General features: G+C 39.9%; 1 protein-coding gene and 1 non-coding gene across 22 annotated transcripts in view; one reads left to right on the forward strand and one right to left on the reverse strand.

Moving 5' to 3' along the window:
* TRIM2 (tripartite motif containing 2) overlaps nucleotides 1-17,513 on the reverse strand; it is a 151,234-nt gene that overhangs the window by 47,018 nt on the left and 86,703 nt on the right. For 8 of the 21 annotated variants that reach the window (XM_023636422.2, XM_070257703.1, XM_070257775.1 and 5 more), the window contains exons 2-3: nucleotides 7,902-8,086; nucleotides 3,295-3,532 (exon numbers count right to left, since the gene is read on the reverse strand). In XM_023636422.2, coding sequence (XP_023492190.1) covers nucleotides 3,295-3,532; nucleotides 7,902-8,035 — 372 coding nt within the window. In that variant the 5' untranslated portion in view covers nucleotides 8,036-8,086. Of the gene's footprint in view, nucleotides 1-3,294; nucleotides 3,533-7,901; nucleotides 8,087-17,060; nucleotides 17,504-17,513 lie in introns of those variants that run through there. The other 13 variants (XM_070257781.1, XM_070257726.1, XM_070257783.1 and 10 more) reach the window with 7 other exon arrangements.
* LOC111772641 (U6 spliceosomal RNA) lies at nucleotides 10,775-10,878 on the forward strand. Its single transcript, XR_002806645.1, has one exon. It is a non-coding gene; the product is annotated as a U6 spliceosomal RNA (small nuclear RNA).

Consider the following 17,513-nt stretch of genomic DNA (forward strand, 5'->3'; position numbering starts at 1 on the left):
GATCTCTTTTTAAACAAAGGAAAATACTTAAACCTATAGAATTTCCTGAGTACAGATTTGACTTTATCCTATACATTTAATGAAGTTTCCATTTTCAATATTTTGTAAATAGTCTAATTTTGCTATTTGTTTCCTTTAATCAAATAATTATGAGCTTTTTAGAATGAGCTGGGGTGTCTTCTGTAACAGAAGTTACGAATGTAATTTATTGCAGTGATGCCAGAACGTGGTCTACACAATAGGAAAATATACTGATTTTTTCTCACCTAGTATATGACTGATTTTAATTGCTCATATTCTCACACTCTTAGTAGCTTAATTGAATACATTTTAGCATAGGCCTTTTTATTTTGGGGAAGCAGATTCTTAGGTGAAAGTACTCTTTTCTCTGGAATTCATCCTCTCTTCTCCAAGTCCATTGATGCTCGTCTCATTCCATCCTTTATCATCTTTCATGTGCACAACTCAGTAAACTCAGAATTGGTGTCACAGCCTCCAGTCTCTGCTACTCCATTCCTCCATAATACGGCTAAAATCCCCATCTCCTGTTTAAAAGGTTTTAATGCTTCCCCTCTGCTTATGGAATTTAGGTCACACATTTTCTCAACGATATTCATAGCTCGTCACAGCCTCTCCCCATCTATCTTTCCATGCTCATCCCTCCAGCCCATCTGTGTTCCTGCCCCCACGGCTCCTCTCTCCATGCTCCAGCTGCACTGAGCTACCAGCTATTTCCTGAATTCCACAACCCTCTTATCTTTATTTTTTGATGTAATCTTTCCAGTTGTCATTATTTCTCATTCTACATGACCAGTATCTACAATAGCTCTCCTAATGTTTCTGAAACTTTACTCCCCTGTCAAGTGAGATCTCTAGACTGCTCCGTGTTGGACTACACTTTAAGGGGACCCATGTGCCTGATAGAAATGCCTCCCCAGACTAGTTGAGAATGTTAGCTCCAGGAGGAGACACCCTTGGCATTCACTGAGAGTCAGTGTGAGAAACGGTCATAAGGAGAATGCTCAAACTGCATTTGAAGGCAACATTTACAGTTCCTTTTACAAAACTTACATGGTAACTCTCCCTGGAGTACAGTGTGTGGAAAATCTAGTTATTGATAGCCTGGTGTGCTTTCAACTAAATAGTTAAAGATACATAATCCACAATGTCTCTCTTGTTTTGGCCACCGAAAAGCTTAGGATGTTATCTCCTTCTGGTTTAGCTTTTATGATGTGTCAGCTAGCTTTGTGACTTACACTGTTCAAGTCTCAGTTTCTTCATCTATAAAATGAAAGTAACTAACACCTACTTTGCAGAGTGGTGGGTAAGAAGCCCAGCATGGTGTCTGGCACATTCACTCAACAAATATGTACTGACTGGCCTCTGAGAGACTGAATATGAAAATGTACAATGGCCACACCATATATAAAAATCGAACTCTGGCCGTCAACCTGCCCAGGTAACCAACCCCTTTATCTACAATGAACAACCCAGGAAGCCAGGCTGCTATAAATCAGACTAGTAGGAAGTCAGACTGCTATCTCTAGTAACAATCCAAAAAGCTAAACAATAACTTCTGTAACAATCAGCCCCAGATGGCTAGGACTTGATAGCTTCCCTAATTTCTGTACCCACTTCCAACTTAGGATCAACCAGAGAAAGCCAAATATATGCTCCTAACCAATCACACAGCATGCCCCACCTCCAGCTTCCCCATGCCAACAGCTTCTAATCAGAGCACACGCGAAGTCTTCCCTTTTTCCACTACAGAGCTTTCCCACTCCTCTGCCTGCCTTTGAGTCTCTGCCAAAACACAAGTGATGGTGGCTGACTCCTTGTTATAACAAACTGAATAAATAGCCTTTGTTTGTTCTTATTTGGTTTGTCTCTGTTTATTTCTACCCTTTCATGTATAAGATACTGTGCTTAGTGCTAGGGGTATAATGGTGAACATGGTCCCTGCCTCCTGGAGCTCACTTTCTAAAAGGAAAGCCAGAAGACCAGTAAGTCAACAAATACACAGATGAAGGCAGCCAGAGCGTAGCGAATGCCATAAAGAAAAATCAAGAAAGTGATGAGATGGCGGGTACCTGGGTGTCAGAGGTGGTCTGCCATAGATAGTGCAGTTAGAGAAGACTGCTCTGTGTAGGAGAAATCTGAGCTGAGACATGAAAGGTGAGACTGAGCTAGCCACATATGAGGGAGACATGAGCATTCCAGGCATGAGGAACAGAGAACAGCCAGGCCCCAGGGTGGAACACCACTTGGCAAGTTCCAGGAGGCCAGTGAGGCTACAGCATAGTGGGCAGAGAGAGAGGTAAAGAAACAGTAGTTATGGCTAATAATTATTGCTTTGCTCTAATGATCTCTTGTTGCCTCAGTGGTTTTATAACACATGGGCCTTATATTATAAGCAGTTCCAAACACTTTTGAAGTGGCCATTATATAAAGAGAAAAGTGAAGTGTCATTAATTAGAAATAATTTTAACAGCTAACATTTATCAAGAGCTTACTATATGCTTCATATGACTGGAACATTTAATTCTCCCAATAATCCTATATGGTAAATACTATGATTACTTTCTTTTTACAGATGAGGAAGTGAGACACAGAGTTTAATAAACTTGCCAAAGCTGACCCAGGGAATAGGCTGAAGCGCAGGATTTGAATCAGGCAGTCTGACTCAAAGCCAGCGCTCCCAGCCACTACCCAATGCAGCCTCTTCGGGTTACCTAGCTATCATCAGTCAGTTATCTGACGGGACACACAGGCCCTCCTGAGTTTATAACAGTTACTGAGCTTGCCGGTAGCAGGGAATATGTTTGGAATCCATAATCTATAATCTGCTATTAGGGATTCACATATCTTCAAATTCTATTATTATTCAGGAATAGGGTCTAATGGAGCATGAGAAAAATTTCCCTCTAGAAAAATAAAGACCTGTAATTAATTAACATTTTAATAATCATTCTCAATTTGCAGAACTTCTCTATTATCACATCTTTATCCATAAGTTATTACACAGATGTTTATGTGGGTCAAAGTATGCCCAGCTTGCAAACAGTTACGGGTTTGCTCTCCCGGGGAAATCCACAATTTGTGCTAAGTAGACACAATGAAGATTGATTTTATTATTTAAATAAATTCGGTCAGACAAAGTGAGCAGGCAAAATAGTCTGAGGAGTGGTAAAAATCTTTTTTAATTACTCGTTTTGCAGGTAGAGTTCTGTTTCAATGTATAACCTCTGACTGCCCAGAACCCAGTCAAAACAAAGCAGATGTGCTGCCACTTACATTCCCATCGTGGTTTGGGCAAGAGAGAGGCTTTCCCGCAGCCACCGCGGTGACTGTCTCCAGGATGGAGGACTCCTCAACGTTGCTGCCTGGAGTTCGCTGCAGCACGTCCATCAGGTTCGTGATGAAGAAGTTGTTCTGGAGCGCGGCCACCCCCTTCTCGGGCAGGATGGAGGTCTGGCGGCACACTGGGCAGGAGAGGGTTAAACTGTGGGCGGGAATGTAGTTCTGCAGGCACCTGTTGCAGAAGCAGAAGCAGGAGGACCGTCACCACAGTGCAGCTCACGGAGCAGAGCTGCCACTTCTCACAGGTACCATACATGTTCTCAGTGACTACACAAGCTACTTTACAGAATCGCTCTTCACGGTCTCCTCTACTAAGAAAACAGTATTTCAGAAGCCAAGCAGTAACCTGTTCTCACACAGGCCCTGTCAACTGATCAGGCAAATGATTATGCTCAAGGAAAACAATAATGTCATTGACATTGGTAGTGTTCTCTAGAGTCTTGGCACACAAATTTTGGTCTACCAATGAGCAGCATCGGCCTTACTGGGGAGCTTGGAAGAAATGCAGAATCCCGGGTCCCACTCCAGGTCTAATGAATCAGATCCCCTGGTGATTTGTATATACATTAAAAGTTGATGGGGCCAGCCCTGTGGTGTAATGGTTAAGTTCAGTGTGCTCTGCTTCGGCAGCCCAGATTCACAGGTTTGGATCCCGGGTGCAGACCTAAACCACTCATCAGCCATGCTGTGGTGGTGACCCATGTATAAAGCAGAGGAAGAATGGCACAGATGTCAGCTCAGGGCTAATCTTCCACAAGCAGAAAAAGAAGAAGATTGGCAACAGATGTTAGCTCAGAGCTAATCTTCCTTAGCAAAAAAACAAAAACAAAAACTGAGAAGCACTGGTCTAGAATATTTAGCATGGTGTCCACAAATTTGTGGACTTTTACAATGGGGAGAAACATAAACTTTTTTGTTAGCTTTGAAACTCTTTTCACATACAAAATCATAAGCACATCTCAGATGTTAAAAAACCCATCAAAGTGGAAATGTTTCATTTGAAGCAGAATAGGAGACCCAGAGTCTCAGAAACATGATCTTGTCCTGCCTCTCAATAGGCATCAACGTAATTCATTTGATTAGCGAAATGTATCACTAATAATGACTAACATATATACTGCTCACTCGATTCAAAGTGCTTCCAACAATGCTATGAGATAGGTACTCTTGAGATCACCTTTAGACACGGGAAAACAGGCAGAGAGAGCCTAAGTTTCTTGTCCAAAGGACTTAAGTGCTCAGGGGCAGAGCAGGAATTCAAATCAAGGCAATTTAGTACCAGACTCTATGCTCTAAATAACTACTCTATACAATGCTTCCCTGTTTCTCGGCCAAACAGAATTCAAAAACCTCTGATTTTGCCCCATTTCCCCTACTTTGCAGATGAGGAAACTGACATCAAGGAGGTTAAATGACCTTCCCTATGACACAGAAGTAAACAGCAATAAATCAATACCAGAAATAAAACAGCTTTTGCTAAGGTCACTAATGACATCTAAACCCAATAGACATTTTTCAATTCTATCTCACTAGCCTTCTCAGCAGCCTTCGTGAAACTTGACCACTGTCTGCCTTCCCCCCTTTTGAAACTTTATCTTCCCTTGGCTTATGACACACACTCACTTGGCTCTCCTCCTCTCTGCTCTATCTTTTCTACTGAGTCAACACTCTTTGAGTTAATCAAGGCTCCATCATAAACCCTCTTCTCTCCCTGGGATAGTATATTCATGTGCGTGACTATAAACATTAACACCTCCACGTTTATATTTCTTCCCACAGATATCTCCTCTGAGTCCCATATCTGTACACCAACTGCTTTCTTCACATCTCCTTAGATGTCTCAAAGGTCCTAAAACTCAACATGTCCAAAACCAAACCCAGCATCTTTCCCCAAACTGTATCCTCTTCCTCTCTCAATGACCAGCACCTCCATTCATTCATCTAAGCAAATCAGACATTAGGAGTCATTCTTAAAACAGTAATTATCTCACTATCCTTCATTTTCCACATCCAACCCATCACCAAAACCTGGAAATTCCTATATACCTTTCCAATGTTTCCAGTTCTCTTCATCTGCACTACCCCACCCTTTCTTAGATTTCTGCACTGGCTTTATAGCTGGTACACTGTCATCCACCCTTGTACCCCTCTAACTTTTCTCCATATTGCAACCAGACTAGCCTTCTCCAAACTCACAACTAGCCATTAAATCTCCTCCCCCTCACACCTAAGACGAAAACCCTTCCATGGCTTCTACTGGTCTTACAACGAAGACAAGAATCCGTATATGGTTATATGGATAACACACCTCTAGGATCTGGCACTTAGGCATTTCCTGTCCCTTCCTCTCATTTGCTGCACACTGGCTACAGTGAGCTTATTTAAGTTCTTCCAAAGTGTGCTGGCCTCTCTTATTATAGCACCTTTGCACATACCTGAAATTCTTTCCTCCTGTTCACTTCCCTTTGCTTAATTAATTTTTACTTATCCTTGGGATTTCTGCTTAATCATTACTTCTGCAGGGAAGCCTGCCCTGATTAGAGCAACTTCCCCTATTATGTGGTTGCCCGTGTACTTCTGATACATAGCACTTGTCACTGGTTTAATTTCACATTAATCTGACTGAGTAGGTGGTTAATGACTGGCTCCTCCACTAGGCTGCAAGCTGCACGAGCCCAGGGACTGTGTAAGCTGCATGAGCCCATAGCTCCTTCCAGGTCCCACTGATGCCATTTCGAAGATGTGAGAGTAAGAGAGTGACTATGAGAAGATACTGAGCAGCTGGTGTGCATGGCCAGCAGGAGCTGGAGGTAAGGGGTCCCAGGGCTCACTTTCCTGACAGGGAGACAAGCCATGAAGTTTTGTCTCTACATAAACAAAATTTTCTCATTTTAAGGAAAGTCACCAGCACCTTTGAAAGGAAATTCAATGCACATGATGCTAAAACAATGTTAACACACAGCATTCCATAGGGACTTGCCATGTAGGATCTTGAAAATCTCCACCACTGGCTGTTGGATGGAGAATGGAAGTGAGCTGGGCTAGACCTAACCAAGAAGGCATGGAGCAGACCCAGGGCAGCCCAGAAGTGTTGCTTCTCACCTGTCAGAGCAAGGAAATGGGAACCAAACAATGGATCGACTGGCACTGAACACTGGGGAACGGGGCAGCTCTGCTGAGCTCAGACTCAGTGGCTCTGGTGTTGTATATAAAGAGTTCCAGAGCTGCAGCAGTTGTGAACTGCTGCAAATCAAATTATGATCTTACAGGGGAGCCCAGGGACACATGAACAACTAGCCGGTCTTCATGTTTTAGCTACGCCCATTGAGTGAGGGGGAAAAAAAATCACTCTCCATTTAGTTATTTGGGAATATGAATCACAAAGTACTTAAGCCAAAGTATAAAATGAATAAAGTAAAAAGTATTGGTGCCCTACATACCACCATTAAACAGAAACTCTACATACCCATGCAAAACCCACAACCCAAAACAAAGAAAGCAAAACAAACAAAAAGCTACAACTAGCAGTAACAAATCCACCTTCTCCCTCCCTCCATCACCACCAAGGATGTGGTTATCCTGTTGCAACTGAGACCATCTAAAGTAAATCACTCAAAGCAAGTTCAATCAGCTAACAAGTGTATGTTAAATTGGATAGTAAACGTAATTAGCATTGATTGAAAGCCACTGGAAATACCAATTTTCTCTTCTATAACAGGAAGCAAAGCATTTTAATTACGTGCATTAAATAATAATAGAAAATGTATTTTAACAAAATGCTATGACATAATTACCATATTTGTTTTTGATAAAAATATGTAGCCTTACTAGGGAAGTATTTAAGTTAGGCCATAGATAAACTAATTACTAATAATCTTTTTAGGCTTAATTGCTTAGGTGGTAAGTTAAGCAAGGGGATTAATGTGTATTCTGATAACTGATTAACTCAATGGAAAAAACTATTCAAGAAAGATAAATAAGGGAGTGTATTTTTATATATAGTAAAGTGCATCTTCAGGTAATTTGTAATTCTTTCATATATAGATACAGTTTTTTTTCTTCATCTGAAACATCATAGGGTTCAAATGTGCCATTAGCATGTGTCTTCTGATGTGTCTTTGGAAGGAAGATCTCTCCTTTTAACTAATGCCTCATATATGCAGGTGTTTTACCTGATTTTTTCATATGGGAGGAAACAATACATTTTCAATTGTCCATCACCAAATATCCTCTGTGAGAGAACTGTGGTTGGCAAAAATTGTGTCACAAAGAACAAAGGGAAAATTTTTTAAAATTTAAAATATCTAATGCTCCATCTACCATGGAAATGAAAAAGCAGCTACTAGATTGCTTTCTTCCTCTTGTAATTATTTGAAATAAAGTAAATTGTTGACAGCTCGTGACTATGTTTCTAGATGTCTAACAGAAGTACAAAAGCTCTGTCTCCCAGCGGTAACTGTAGAATTCTGGAAGGAACCCTGTGGTAGGTTGTAGGAGGTCAGTCTGTGAAACTGCCTTCTCCCCGCACAAAGGCGGCTTACCTCTCACAGAAAGTGTGCAGACAGGGGAGAACCTTGGGATTCTTGTACCGTTCCAGGCATATACTGCAAATCAGAAACTGCTTGTCAATCTGACGCACCACAGGACTTGGGATGTTGGTTGCTTCACTGGCCATCCTAGACCACTGGCATGGGAGGCCGGCTGTCTTTGACCCTGCACGCTGCTGCTGTCAGACAGAAAAACCCAAACGGAAAAATATATAACAATCTGTAAGGGCAAATCAATCTTTGGCTCATTCACTAGCAGCATTGTGTTATGAATACAGGTAGAATTCCACGTCAGTGACCTCAAAATGACCATAACCAACCCTCATCACTGTGAGCTGCCTGTTTGTTTTCTAAATCACTAAAATAATCACATGTTCGCCACACAAGCAAAACAAATTAGAAGAAGGTGTGTTGGGGCCGGCTCCGTGGCCGAGTGGTTAAGTTCGCGTGCTCTGCTGCAGCGGCCCAGGGTTTGGATCCTGGGCGCGGACATGGCACTGCTCGTCAGGCCATGTTGAGGCGGCGTCCCACATCCCACAACTAGAAGGACCTGCAACTAAGATGTACAACTATGTACGGGGGGTTTGGGAAGATAAAGCAGAAAAAAAAGAAAGAAGAAGAAGAAGGTGTGTTGTACAAAGAGGTATGCTTTCTGGGTTTCCAGGCAGGGGCAGCTGAGGGGATAAATACTTACATGGCTATGTCTGTTCAGGCCTTCAGCCATGACTATATTTGAAAATATATTTTATGGTCTTCTTAAAATATAGCCTTATTATAGTCTATATTAAATAGAATGGTCTTATTAAGATAGAATATGTTTTCCCAACTATTGTACTTGAAGTGAATCAAATATGCCACTTTGACACAAGGATTATTATGTGCAGAAGGGCAACTGGGAAACAGCAAACGTGGGAGGAGCTCTCTGCCCTCTTCCATCTGCCTAAAAGCAGGGCATAAATTTCCCATTTGTGAAGGTACCTCTCTCTCCCATACCAGGAAGAGGAGAAGACTCTTAACCACCAGAGATGGCATCAGAGACAAGTCTGCATAAACCTTGCTAACAATCCTTATCTACCATGCATTTCCTGGTCACTTTCACACAATATACTACCCCTTGGAGTCCAAACTCTTTTCTTGAGTCCAAACTTCTTTATCCTTTGTCTAGTCACTTCTCCACAATTTGTCATCCTTTGTTAAAATAGTATATAAACTCCCAGGTCTAACTGCTTTTTTGGGTTTTCACTTCTTTTCTGTGAAGCCCCCATGCATTTAAAATTAACAATATTAAATCAAGAAAGTTCAATAAAATATAACATATGTTTTATTTTGGAAAAATAAAAGATCGATAAAATGTGTACACCTTTTTCTCCTGATAATCTGTCTTCCGTTTGTTTAATTCACAGGCTTCAGTCACCGAACTTAAGTGTGTAGAGGAAGTTTTTCCTCCCCTACATACTGTTAACATGCAGGAATGGGATAATTAAAATTTTTAATTAAAAACTTTGTATGTGATTCAGAGTGTTTTCTTCAGAACTAAAGGTTTGTAGATTTAATACTAACATGTATTTGCCATGGAGCAGGGACAAAGGCTAGAGGGAGTCCCTATTATTTTAAGAAATGTGTGTTGGTATTCATATGTGGGCATTGGAACGACCTGGTGAAATGAATTAATTCAGAGGAGGTTTCAAAATGTGAGGGATCGTGCCAGAAAAGGAGAATTAGACGGGGGCAACGGAGAAGAAAGCAGAGGGCCTATGAGAGAATAAGGGAGTGAAAAGTTATGACATAAAACACAGCTCCATTTACCACCTTAAAGAATTTCTGGCTTCCATCTCAAAGAGGTAACCCAAAGCTGAGCTAAAATTCACTTCCTAATTTTCTAAATATTTGGTAAGATGTCCACAGCCCTCCAATACCCAAGGGAAATACTCTTTGCAAAAAAAAAGTAGTTAATCTTTTCAATATGACCCTAGGCAGGAGGTAATATTATTCTCATTTTACAGATTTGTAAAAACTGAGGCTTAGTTAAGAAGTTTGCCAGAATGTAAAAACCCGTGGCCTTTTCACTCCTTAAACCACCACACCTCCTTTGACCTTGAGTTTTAAGAAGGCTGTGGTATGGAAGCTTGGTTTATATATAACATTTCACCTTGGCCTGGTACCTGTGTTTGAAGCTGGGAAATATACCATATTTACAGAACCAACAATTCTACACTTTCTAAAGGAAACACTCTTTTCTAAATATGATGGTTCTTCTTTCTCCCCACCAAATCACAAATTTTTTTAAAAAGTATGTCAACTGTTATTAAGAAAATGCACATATTTGAGTATAGTTACATACGTGATGCACCCATTTTCCAACTCTATACCTTCTAGATAAGTTCATTAAACAGCATGATTAATAAACAGACAGAACCTTATGAAAGCACTTGCTTACAATGGTGTCACATTCAAACAGTACTCACTGCCTCAGGTCAACAGGTGGGTTTGACTTATCTAATTAGCCAGCATTATCCGCCAGACTTTGAGTCTCCCTCAAGAACTAGAGTAGAGAATGATATTCATTGATTGGATTAAATGTAGCTCATCTCTTAGGAGCTCAGACGGCTGGCACGTCCTCACTTTGCTTTCACCACATCCTTATGACATCAGAAGCGGGAAGGAATGGATTTGTCTGCCTTTAACATAAGGAAACCAAAGCTGAGGGTTCAAATGACTTGCCAAGGTCATTGAGTAAAATCAGTGAATCAGAAAACTCAGATTTCAAGTTTTCCGTTTTATCTGACAAGTCAATGATACCTAATCTTAAACAAGTTTAACGCTTTACTGGTGTGTGTGTGAGTACGTGTGTGTGGCTTATAAAACTGATAGAATGTTCATTTTAGCAGCACTAAAATTGAAATGATATAGAAGATTGGCATGGTCCCTGAGCAAAGGTAATATGCAAATTCGTGAAGTGCTCCATACGTAAAAAAAAAACTATATGAACTTTTCAGTTAAAATCAGTTAAAATAATTTTATTTTGAATAGCTTTTGGAAATTTTTCATATTGCCCTTTGAAAGAATCAGTCATGCTGGGTATTAAAAAAAGCAGAGAGAAAACACAATATTGGATTTTACTCTTTTTTTAACCTTAGAATTTTGGATTCGGGGCGAGGAAAAAGCATTTGTTTTAATCAAATGATATACGTTGACTAAATGAAATTTCCTGAACCAACATTTTCATTCTCCAAAGCTGAAATAAAAACATTTCATTGTAATTTTCATTCTAATTTTATGATAACTACTGTAGTGGGTGGGAGTAAATCTTTGTTCGTATTAACTGGTAAATTAAACTTACACATTAGTACTAATTTAAAATCATGACAATATTACAGATTTGTCACAAGTGACCTGTTGAAGACATCTGGATTTTCAGGACTCATAGAATCAACACAAAACGTTTCCAATCCCCAAAAACCCCCAAACCGAGACTTTGCCAGGATGATGATCATTCCCTGACTAGAAGTAGATATCCACAATAGAAAGACACCATTTAACTACTCCTAAAGGGATAATGTGCTTAGAAAAATGGAGGCACAGAATGTGCTGATAAGCACTATGGGAAGCCTTCCATCAGTGTGAGCATGCCTTGAGGAATATACACAAAATATATGACAGCCTTTAATCAAAGTGTTGGGGCACTACCGCAGTGTCTGGTCTCTTTCATTAGAAAAGCAATAAATACTTATTTAAATTCTCAGCTGGTCTCCTTTCCCCATCTTGGTTTCTGAAGTGTCAAAAATCCTTCTTACCTAACCATCAGAAATAAGTGCACGGTAGTAGAAGAGATCAGCATATAAAACTGCTCTTCTGCTGGAGATCAGTGAAACCAATTTCTGGAGAGACCGCAAGTGAAAACATGCCTGGGGTGACTTTGCCTCTGAAAAGAGCCCAGAAGCTTTTGCATGCGGTAACTGGCACCAGACACAATGACAAAAGGCCAATAGAAAGGAAATGATAGAGAAGCCAAGGCAGGAAGAGCCATTTTAAAACTACATAAATAGCCAACATTAGTGTAATATTGACGTTAACTGGCTATGAGAACCCTTATGTGGGGAGATTAGCTAAAGTTCCTCATCACCGGAAAAGCAGCAGCAATAATGCTTACAGAGACGGGTTCTCTCCCCTTCTCCCTCTTTGAGCTCTTTGCTCAATATCACCTTGGCAACCTGAATATTTTGTTTAAAATTGAAACTTGCCCCCCAGTTCCCTAGTACTTGTTACCCTCTATCCTTGCTCTATTTTTCTCCATAGCACTGGTCACTTTCCAATATAGTATGTGGTAACAGTTGGCCCTCCATATCCATGGTTCCACATCTGCAGATTCAACCAACCGCAGATTGAAAGACCAATGACGGTTGCGTCTGTATGTACTGAATATGTACTGACTTTTTTTCCTGTCATCATTCCCTAAACAATACAGTATAACAACTACTTATATAGCATTTACGTTGTATCAGGTATTATAAATAATCTAGAGATGATTTAAAATATATAGGAGGATGTGCATAGGCTATGTACAAATACTATGCAATTTTATATGAGATTTGAGCGTCTGCAGATTATAGTATCTGTGGGGGTCCTGGAACGAATCCCCCTCAGAGACCGAGGGAAGGCTGTCTATTTGCTGCATATTGTCTCCTTTCCCACCCCACTAGGATGTAAGATTCATGAGGGCAGAGATTTTTGTCCAATTGCTCACTGCAGTCGTCCCAACACCTAGAATGGTGCCTGGTACATAGTAGACACATTTTCTTTTTTTAAATAACTGAATGAATGAAGTATAACATGGGAATGGACTTAGTCCCAGTAGCAGAAAAGAGCTGCACTTGCTGAATTACATGATAAAGAGCATGGTCATTACTAGTCATGTGAACGTTTTCACTTAACATCAGACATTACCTGCCTCCCCATGTGATAGTCTAATGCTGAGCAACAAAAGCCATCATCCAGAGGGGAGATATTTAGTGACATATTTTAACACACTCACAAATGCAGGAAAACAAATTGAGAAATACTGAGGACACACATGCGTGGAAATAAAAAGTCTATGAAGGTTAACACATAAATTCCTTACTAGTGGCAGCTTGCCAACTAAACACAGCTTGTTGTGGGTAAAAACAATGCAACCATCACATAAAATCCTTGGGCATTGAAAAATCCTGTCCCAGCATTTCTTTCCTCACGTCATCTCTGATATTTTCCCTGGCTCACTTTCTCAAATCTCCTAAAACTTGGTGGAAATTATGACCAAACGGGAAAGAAGAACTTGATAGGAGGAGATGAAATGAGAGAAAAATGTCTGCATCCACAATTCTAAGGTTGAGACCATATTTCCTACCCCAAATTATACCATTTAAATCAGAAAACTAACCAAACTCTTAATTGCTGACACCAGAGTGAGGAAGAGCAGGAATCAAGACTGGAAGGGAAAAGCCCAACTGGAAGCCCTTTTCTTAAGAAGGGGAGAGAGCTGGTGAAAGTTTGTCTGGCTGGACCAGAAAACGTGGTTGGGAAACAGGTCAAGATTCCTTTGGAAAATAAAGTTTTAACGTGATTTGTGGGTAAGATGCAGCATTTTTGATTATATACCATCCTAAAGGCATAGATTCCATTTCTAATATTTACTTTTATGGCATTCATGGGTTACTGCTTCACTTTGTTGCCATTTAGCTAAATTTATTAATATGGTTGCAGTTTTTATTGCTCTTGGGCCAATGACAATAGTCTGGACACGCTAAAATCAGCTTCCCAAGAAGTTAAAAATTTTCTCGTACATTTATAGAAAGGAAATCTTGAACCATTGGGATTATCTATAACTCACAATATGCTGCCTCTAGAGTTCAAGGCACAGGTTAAAACAGATTAAAGAAACAAGGTATTTTTAGTTTTTAAAATTCATGAGCATATTGTCATTCACCTGCAACTGAATTTGTATTGTTACTGAGGACTCAACTGAAAGAAAGAAAGGAGGACAATCTTCAGTGAAATTAAAACAGGGTGACCTATTTTCAGTTAAATCAAGCTGTTATCCCAAATGGGCTATTTTGTAAATTAGAAGGCCAGATGCAATATCTTTCCTGACAGTATGTGTGAGCGTGTGTGAATGTGTGTGTTTGTGGGGGGCACACAGGAGACCATCCACTTTAACTTCTGTCTTCAGGCAAGGATGTGCCCAAGCTTTCCAAGGGTTCTCCTTATTTCCAGGGTCAGATGTATGACAGCTTCCTTAGATTGCTGGTTTTCACCATATGGAAATTTTTTTTTAAGCCAAGGCTTGAACCTGCCTTTATGACATCGATGCCTATTTTCCCTACCTCTTTCATGAATATAGATAAATGTTTGCCATTGCCTTCTTCATAAAAGTCCTCACATTTTGCAGTCAATTCTTAAGATTTGCTTTGGGTTTTCTTAGTTCCTGAAGGCTGGGTCTGTGTGATGGAGTGTGAAGTGGTCAGGCTAATTGACAATCATCTTACAGTACCTTGGGACAGTCAAGATGAGTGGGGTCTCCTCTCCTCACATCTATCATCCTGCCAATTCTCCCTTGCTTTCCTTGGGGACGACACAAAGAGGCTGAATATTCTGGGATCACAAAAAAGGCAGAGAGCAGCCAGGCCCCTAAACTCTGGGGGCTGGGTGAGGTTAGCAAGAAGGGGGAAGAGAATTTATTCTACATCAGAACTTCAAAAGACACAGGCCCACGTAACAGAAAATCCCTTTTTGCCCCTGGTGGATAGGAAGCATATTATTTAATTCTGCTGTTGATTAGAATAAATGTTTACTTAAAGTAATATGTTTTCAAGAAGAATAATAAAAAGCAATTAATGGAGGAATGGAGGTGATTGAGAATACGAAGGCAGGAGAGGATAAAGTAGAAGAAGGGAGAAAGACAAGCATGCAAAAAGCAGTAACGAATGTTACATCGAAGGCAATGATGCTATTTGAACACTTATACTGGGCTCATTTTTTCCTCATTATCTGGTCTAAACTAAACCTCCAAATTCTAGGAGGAAACATGATCTGTTAAATTCAGACAACCTGCACAATAATAATATTCAGAGAACCCGAAGAGCCAACCCATCATAGACCAAATTCTACTCTGACACTAAAATCCTTATATAAGTGATAAAGAGGCACAGGTGGCATCAGAGATTTTCTAAAAAAGCAATTACAGGTGTGTGCAAATTATAATTTTGCCACAATTAGAAGTAATTCAGTAACAATTTTTTTTAAAAAAAACTGATAGTAAATAATTTGGCAGCAAATTTTTTAAAGTTTGAAAGTATTTCTCTTCCATACATTTCATTAATACATACAAACGTTTGCTTAAGGTCTTAATTTTATCAGAGAGATAATGAAAAAAAGGCAAAGGGAGTCTTAAAAATGAAGCTTAGTTAAATTTTTTTAAACTGCCACATATTTAGGGTATTTTTCTACTTAATAAAGATAGATAAAAGAAAGTCATAAGTTTGCAGAAATTAATGTCTAAAGATATCCAAATGAAGGACATTTTCATTTCTTAGTAAGACAAAGAATGAGTATTTTTACTTTATTTCACAGGCAACAAAATGCACTAAGCTTTTGTTATCATATAAATTTTTAGAAAATTAAGTCATCTCAGGATTATAAGATTAACTATGATGAAAAATGTGTATAGATTTTATTCTCCATTTTTAAAGTGTGTGGGTTATATACGCTGCATTCATATTTCTCAAAACAGCACATTCTATCAGAGAATATTTTTACATTCAGCTGGGTTTTAACCTTTCCAGTACAAATCACTTGTGTCTTTGCAGGAGAAAATTGGAAAAAAATACTTCGAGGTTTAGGAAAGGCCACTGCTTACATCTCTGCCGCAGAAAGCTGCTTTCTCACACCCCAGCACACATGAAACTTCTCATTGTGTGCTTGCTTGGGAGGGGCGTGCATTACTTAACATGACACCGGGTTAGGAACAGTGCTGCTAAAGCATCTGCAGGGAAATAATGAAAGGCACTCCACTCGGCATAGGTTCACACCAGGCAGAACTGAATCCTAATATTTAAGAAATCAACTTAGGAATCTGGGCAAACGAACGGCTCTTCTCACATATTCTAATTTTTTTTAAAAAACCTCTAACAATTTATTCCCCAGGAATAAAACTGCCATAATATGATCTAAGCCAAAGAAACAAACTAAATAATTTTTTAAATGCCTCATTCTGACTCTAGATCTGTTCCTTAAAGCTGTGACATTGAAATAATCTTTTCTTAAGACAGAAATAAACATTTTACCCTTTGATTCAGAAATCTACTTACTAATATTCAATTTTTAAAATAAATAGCCTTCCTACTTGCCCTCCTATCCTCCCCCCACCTCAAGAAGGAATAATGACAGGGTGGGGCATGCTTGTAGAAAAAGCTCTCTGATACTAAAATAATATCCACTGTTTCAGGAAGCAAACCTAAGGTCCAACCCAAGGATTTTTTTTTCTTCTGTATAATGCTACCATTGAGCTCCACCCAGATTTGAGTCTACTTCAAAGGCAGGGAAAAAATGTCAGAAAAAACCCCCAAATTATCTCCTGCATATTTGCTGATCATCAATGGCATTCAGAATTCAGGGGGTCGAGTCATGCATAATAAATGAGTGGGTTTCCAATGGTAACTGGGAACCTTGGCACTTAACCCCAGGGTTCTCTAACAGAGGACAGAGTGGGGGAAGGGTCGAATCGCACGTTTTCCTCCACCCTGTGGTATTGAGGAAGGGATCCTGCAAATTAAATATTTCATCCTCATCTTTGTACCCAACAGAGAGATGCAGGGGGAAAAATATCTCCTATTTACAATAAGCCGAGATACATATTAAAATAAAGACTAGTAAAACTTAACATCTAGTCAGATCCCATTAGGAACTTGATAAGAAAATCTTGCATGACTTTCTCCCTGTTCTTGTTCAATTGATGCCTTTGTTTAAGCAAAGAGTGGGCCTCCTTCTCTCTTATAGTTACAGAGCATACAGCATCACCATGAGAGAGAAGTGGGGGAAAAAAGCCCGAACAGAGACAGCAGGAGAAATCAATTATCCACCTGGCAATAATACTAAGCAATCCAAACATTTAGGACCTACCCATTTCTGCAGACAGACTAATTAACGAGGCAAAGAATTAAATTCTCCCAAGCCTGTCGCTGCAGCTCCGCGGCAATCCAAAAGAACAATGCACCTTTCTGCTAACATCTCAAGTTTGGAAGCACCATGCAAAGAGACTGGTTAAAATTCCCTACCATGCAGTGCAGCCATCATCAGAAGCCCAGCATATCTTCTGCTCTATGTAGTGATGTGCCAGTTCATGAACAGAACAGAGGAAGAGAAAAATGGAGGAAAGGAGAGAAGGCTCAGGAAAGTCGGCAGGAATGTTTCTGGGTCATTAACAAGTGGGAGACCCCTTTCGGTATTCAAACCAATCAATCTTTATCTTACAGGACATCTTTTTCTCACTCAGCGTCTGTTGAAAAGACTGCAGCAAACCAAGCAAGGGATTATGGGATAGGGATGCAGCAGCGAGCTGCAATGAGATTCGTG

This window comes from Equus caballus, chromosome 2, assembly GCF_041296265.1.
Source record: "Equus caballus isolate H_3958 breed thoroughbred chromosome 2, TB-T2T, whole genome shotgun sequence".
Taxonomy (NCBI): Eukaryota; Metazoa; Chordata; class Mammalia; order Perissodactyla; family Equidae; genus Equus; species Equus caballus.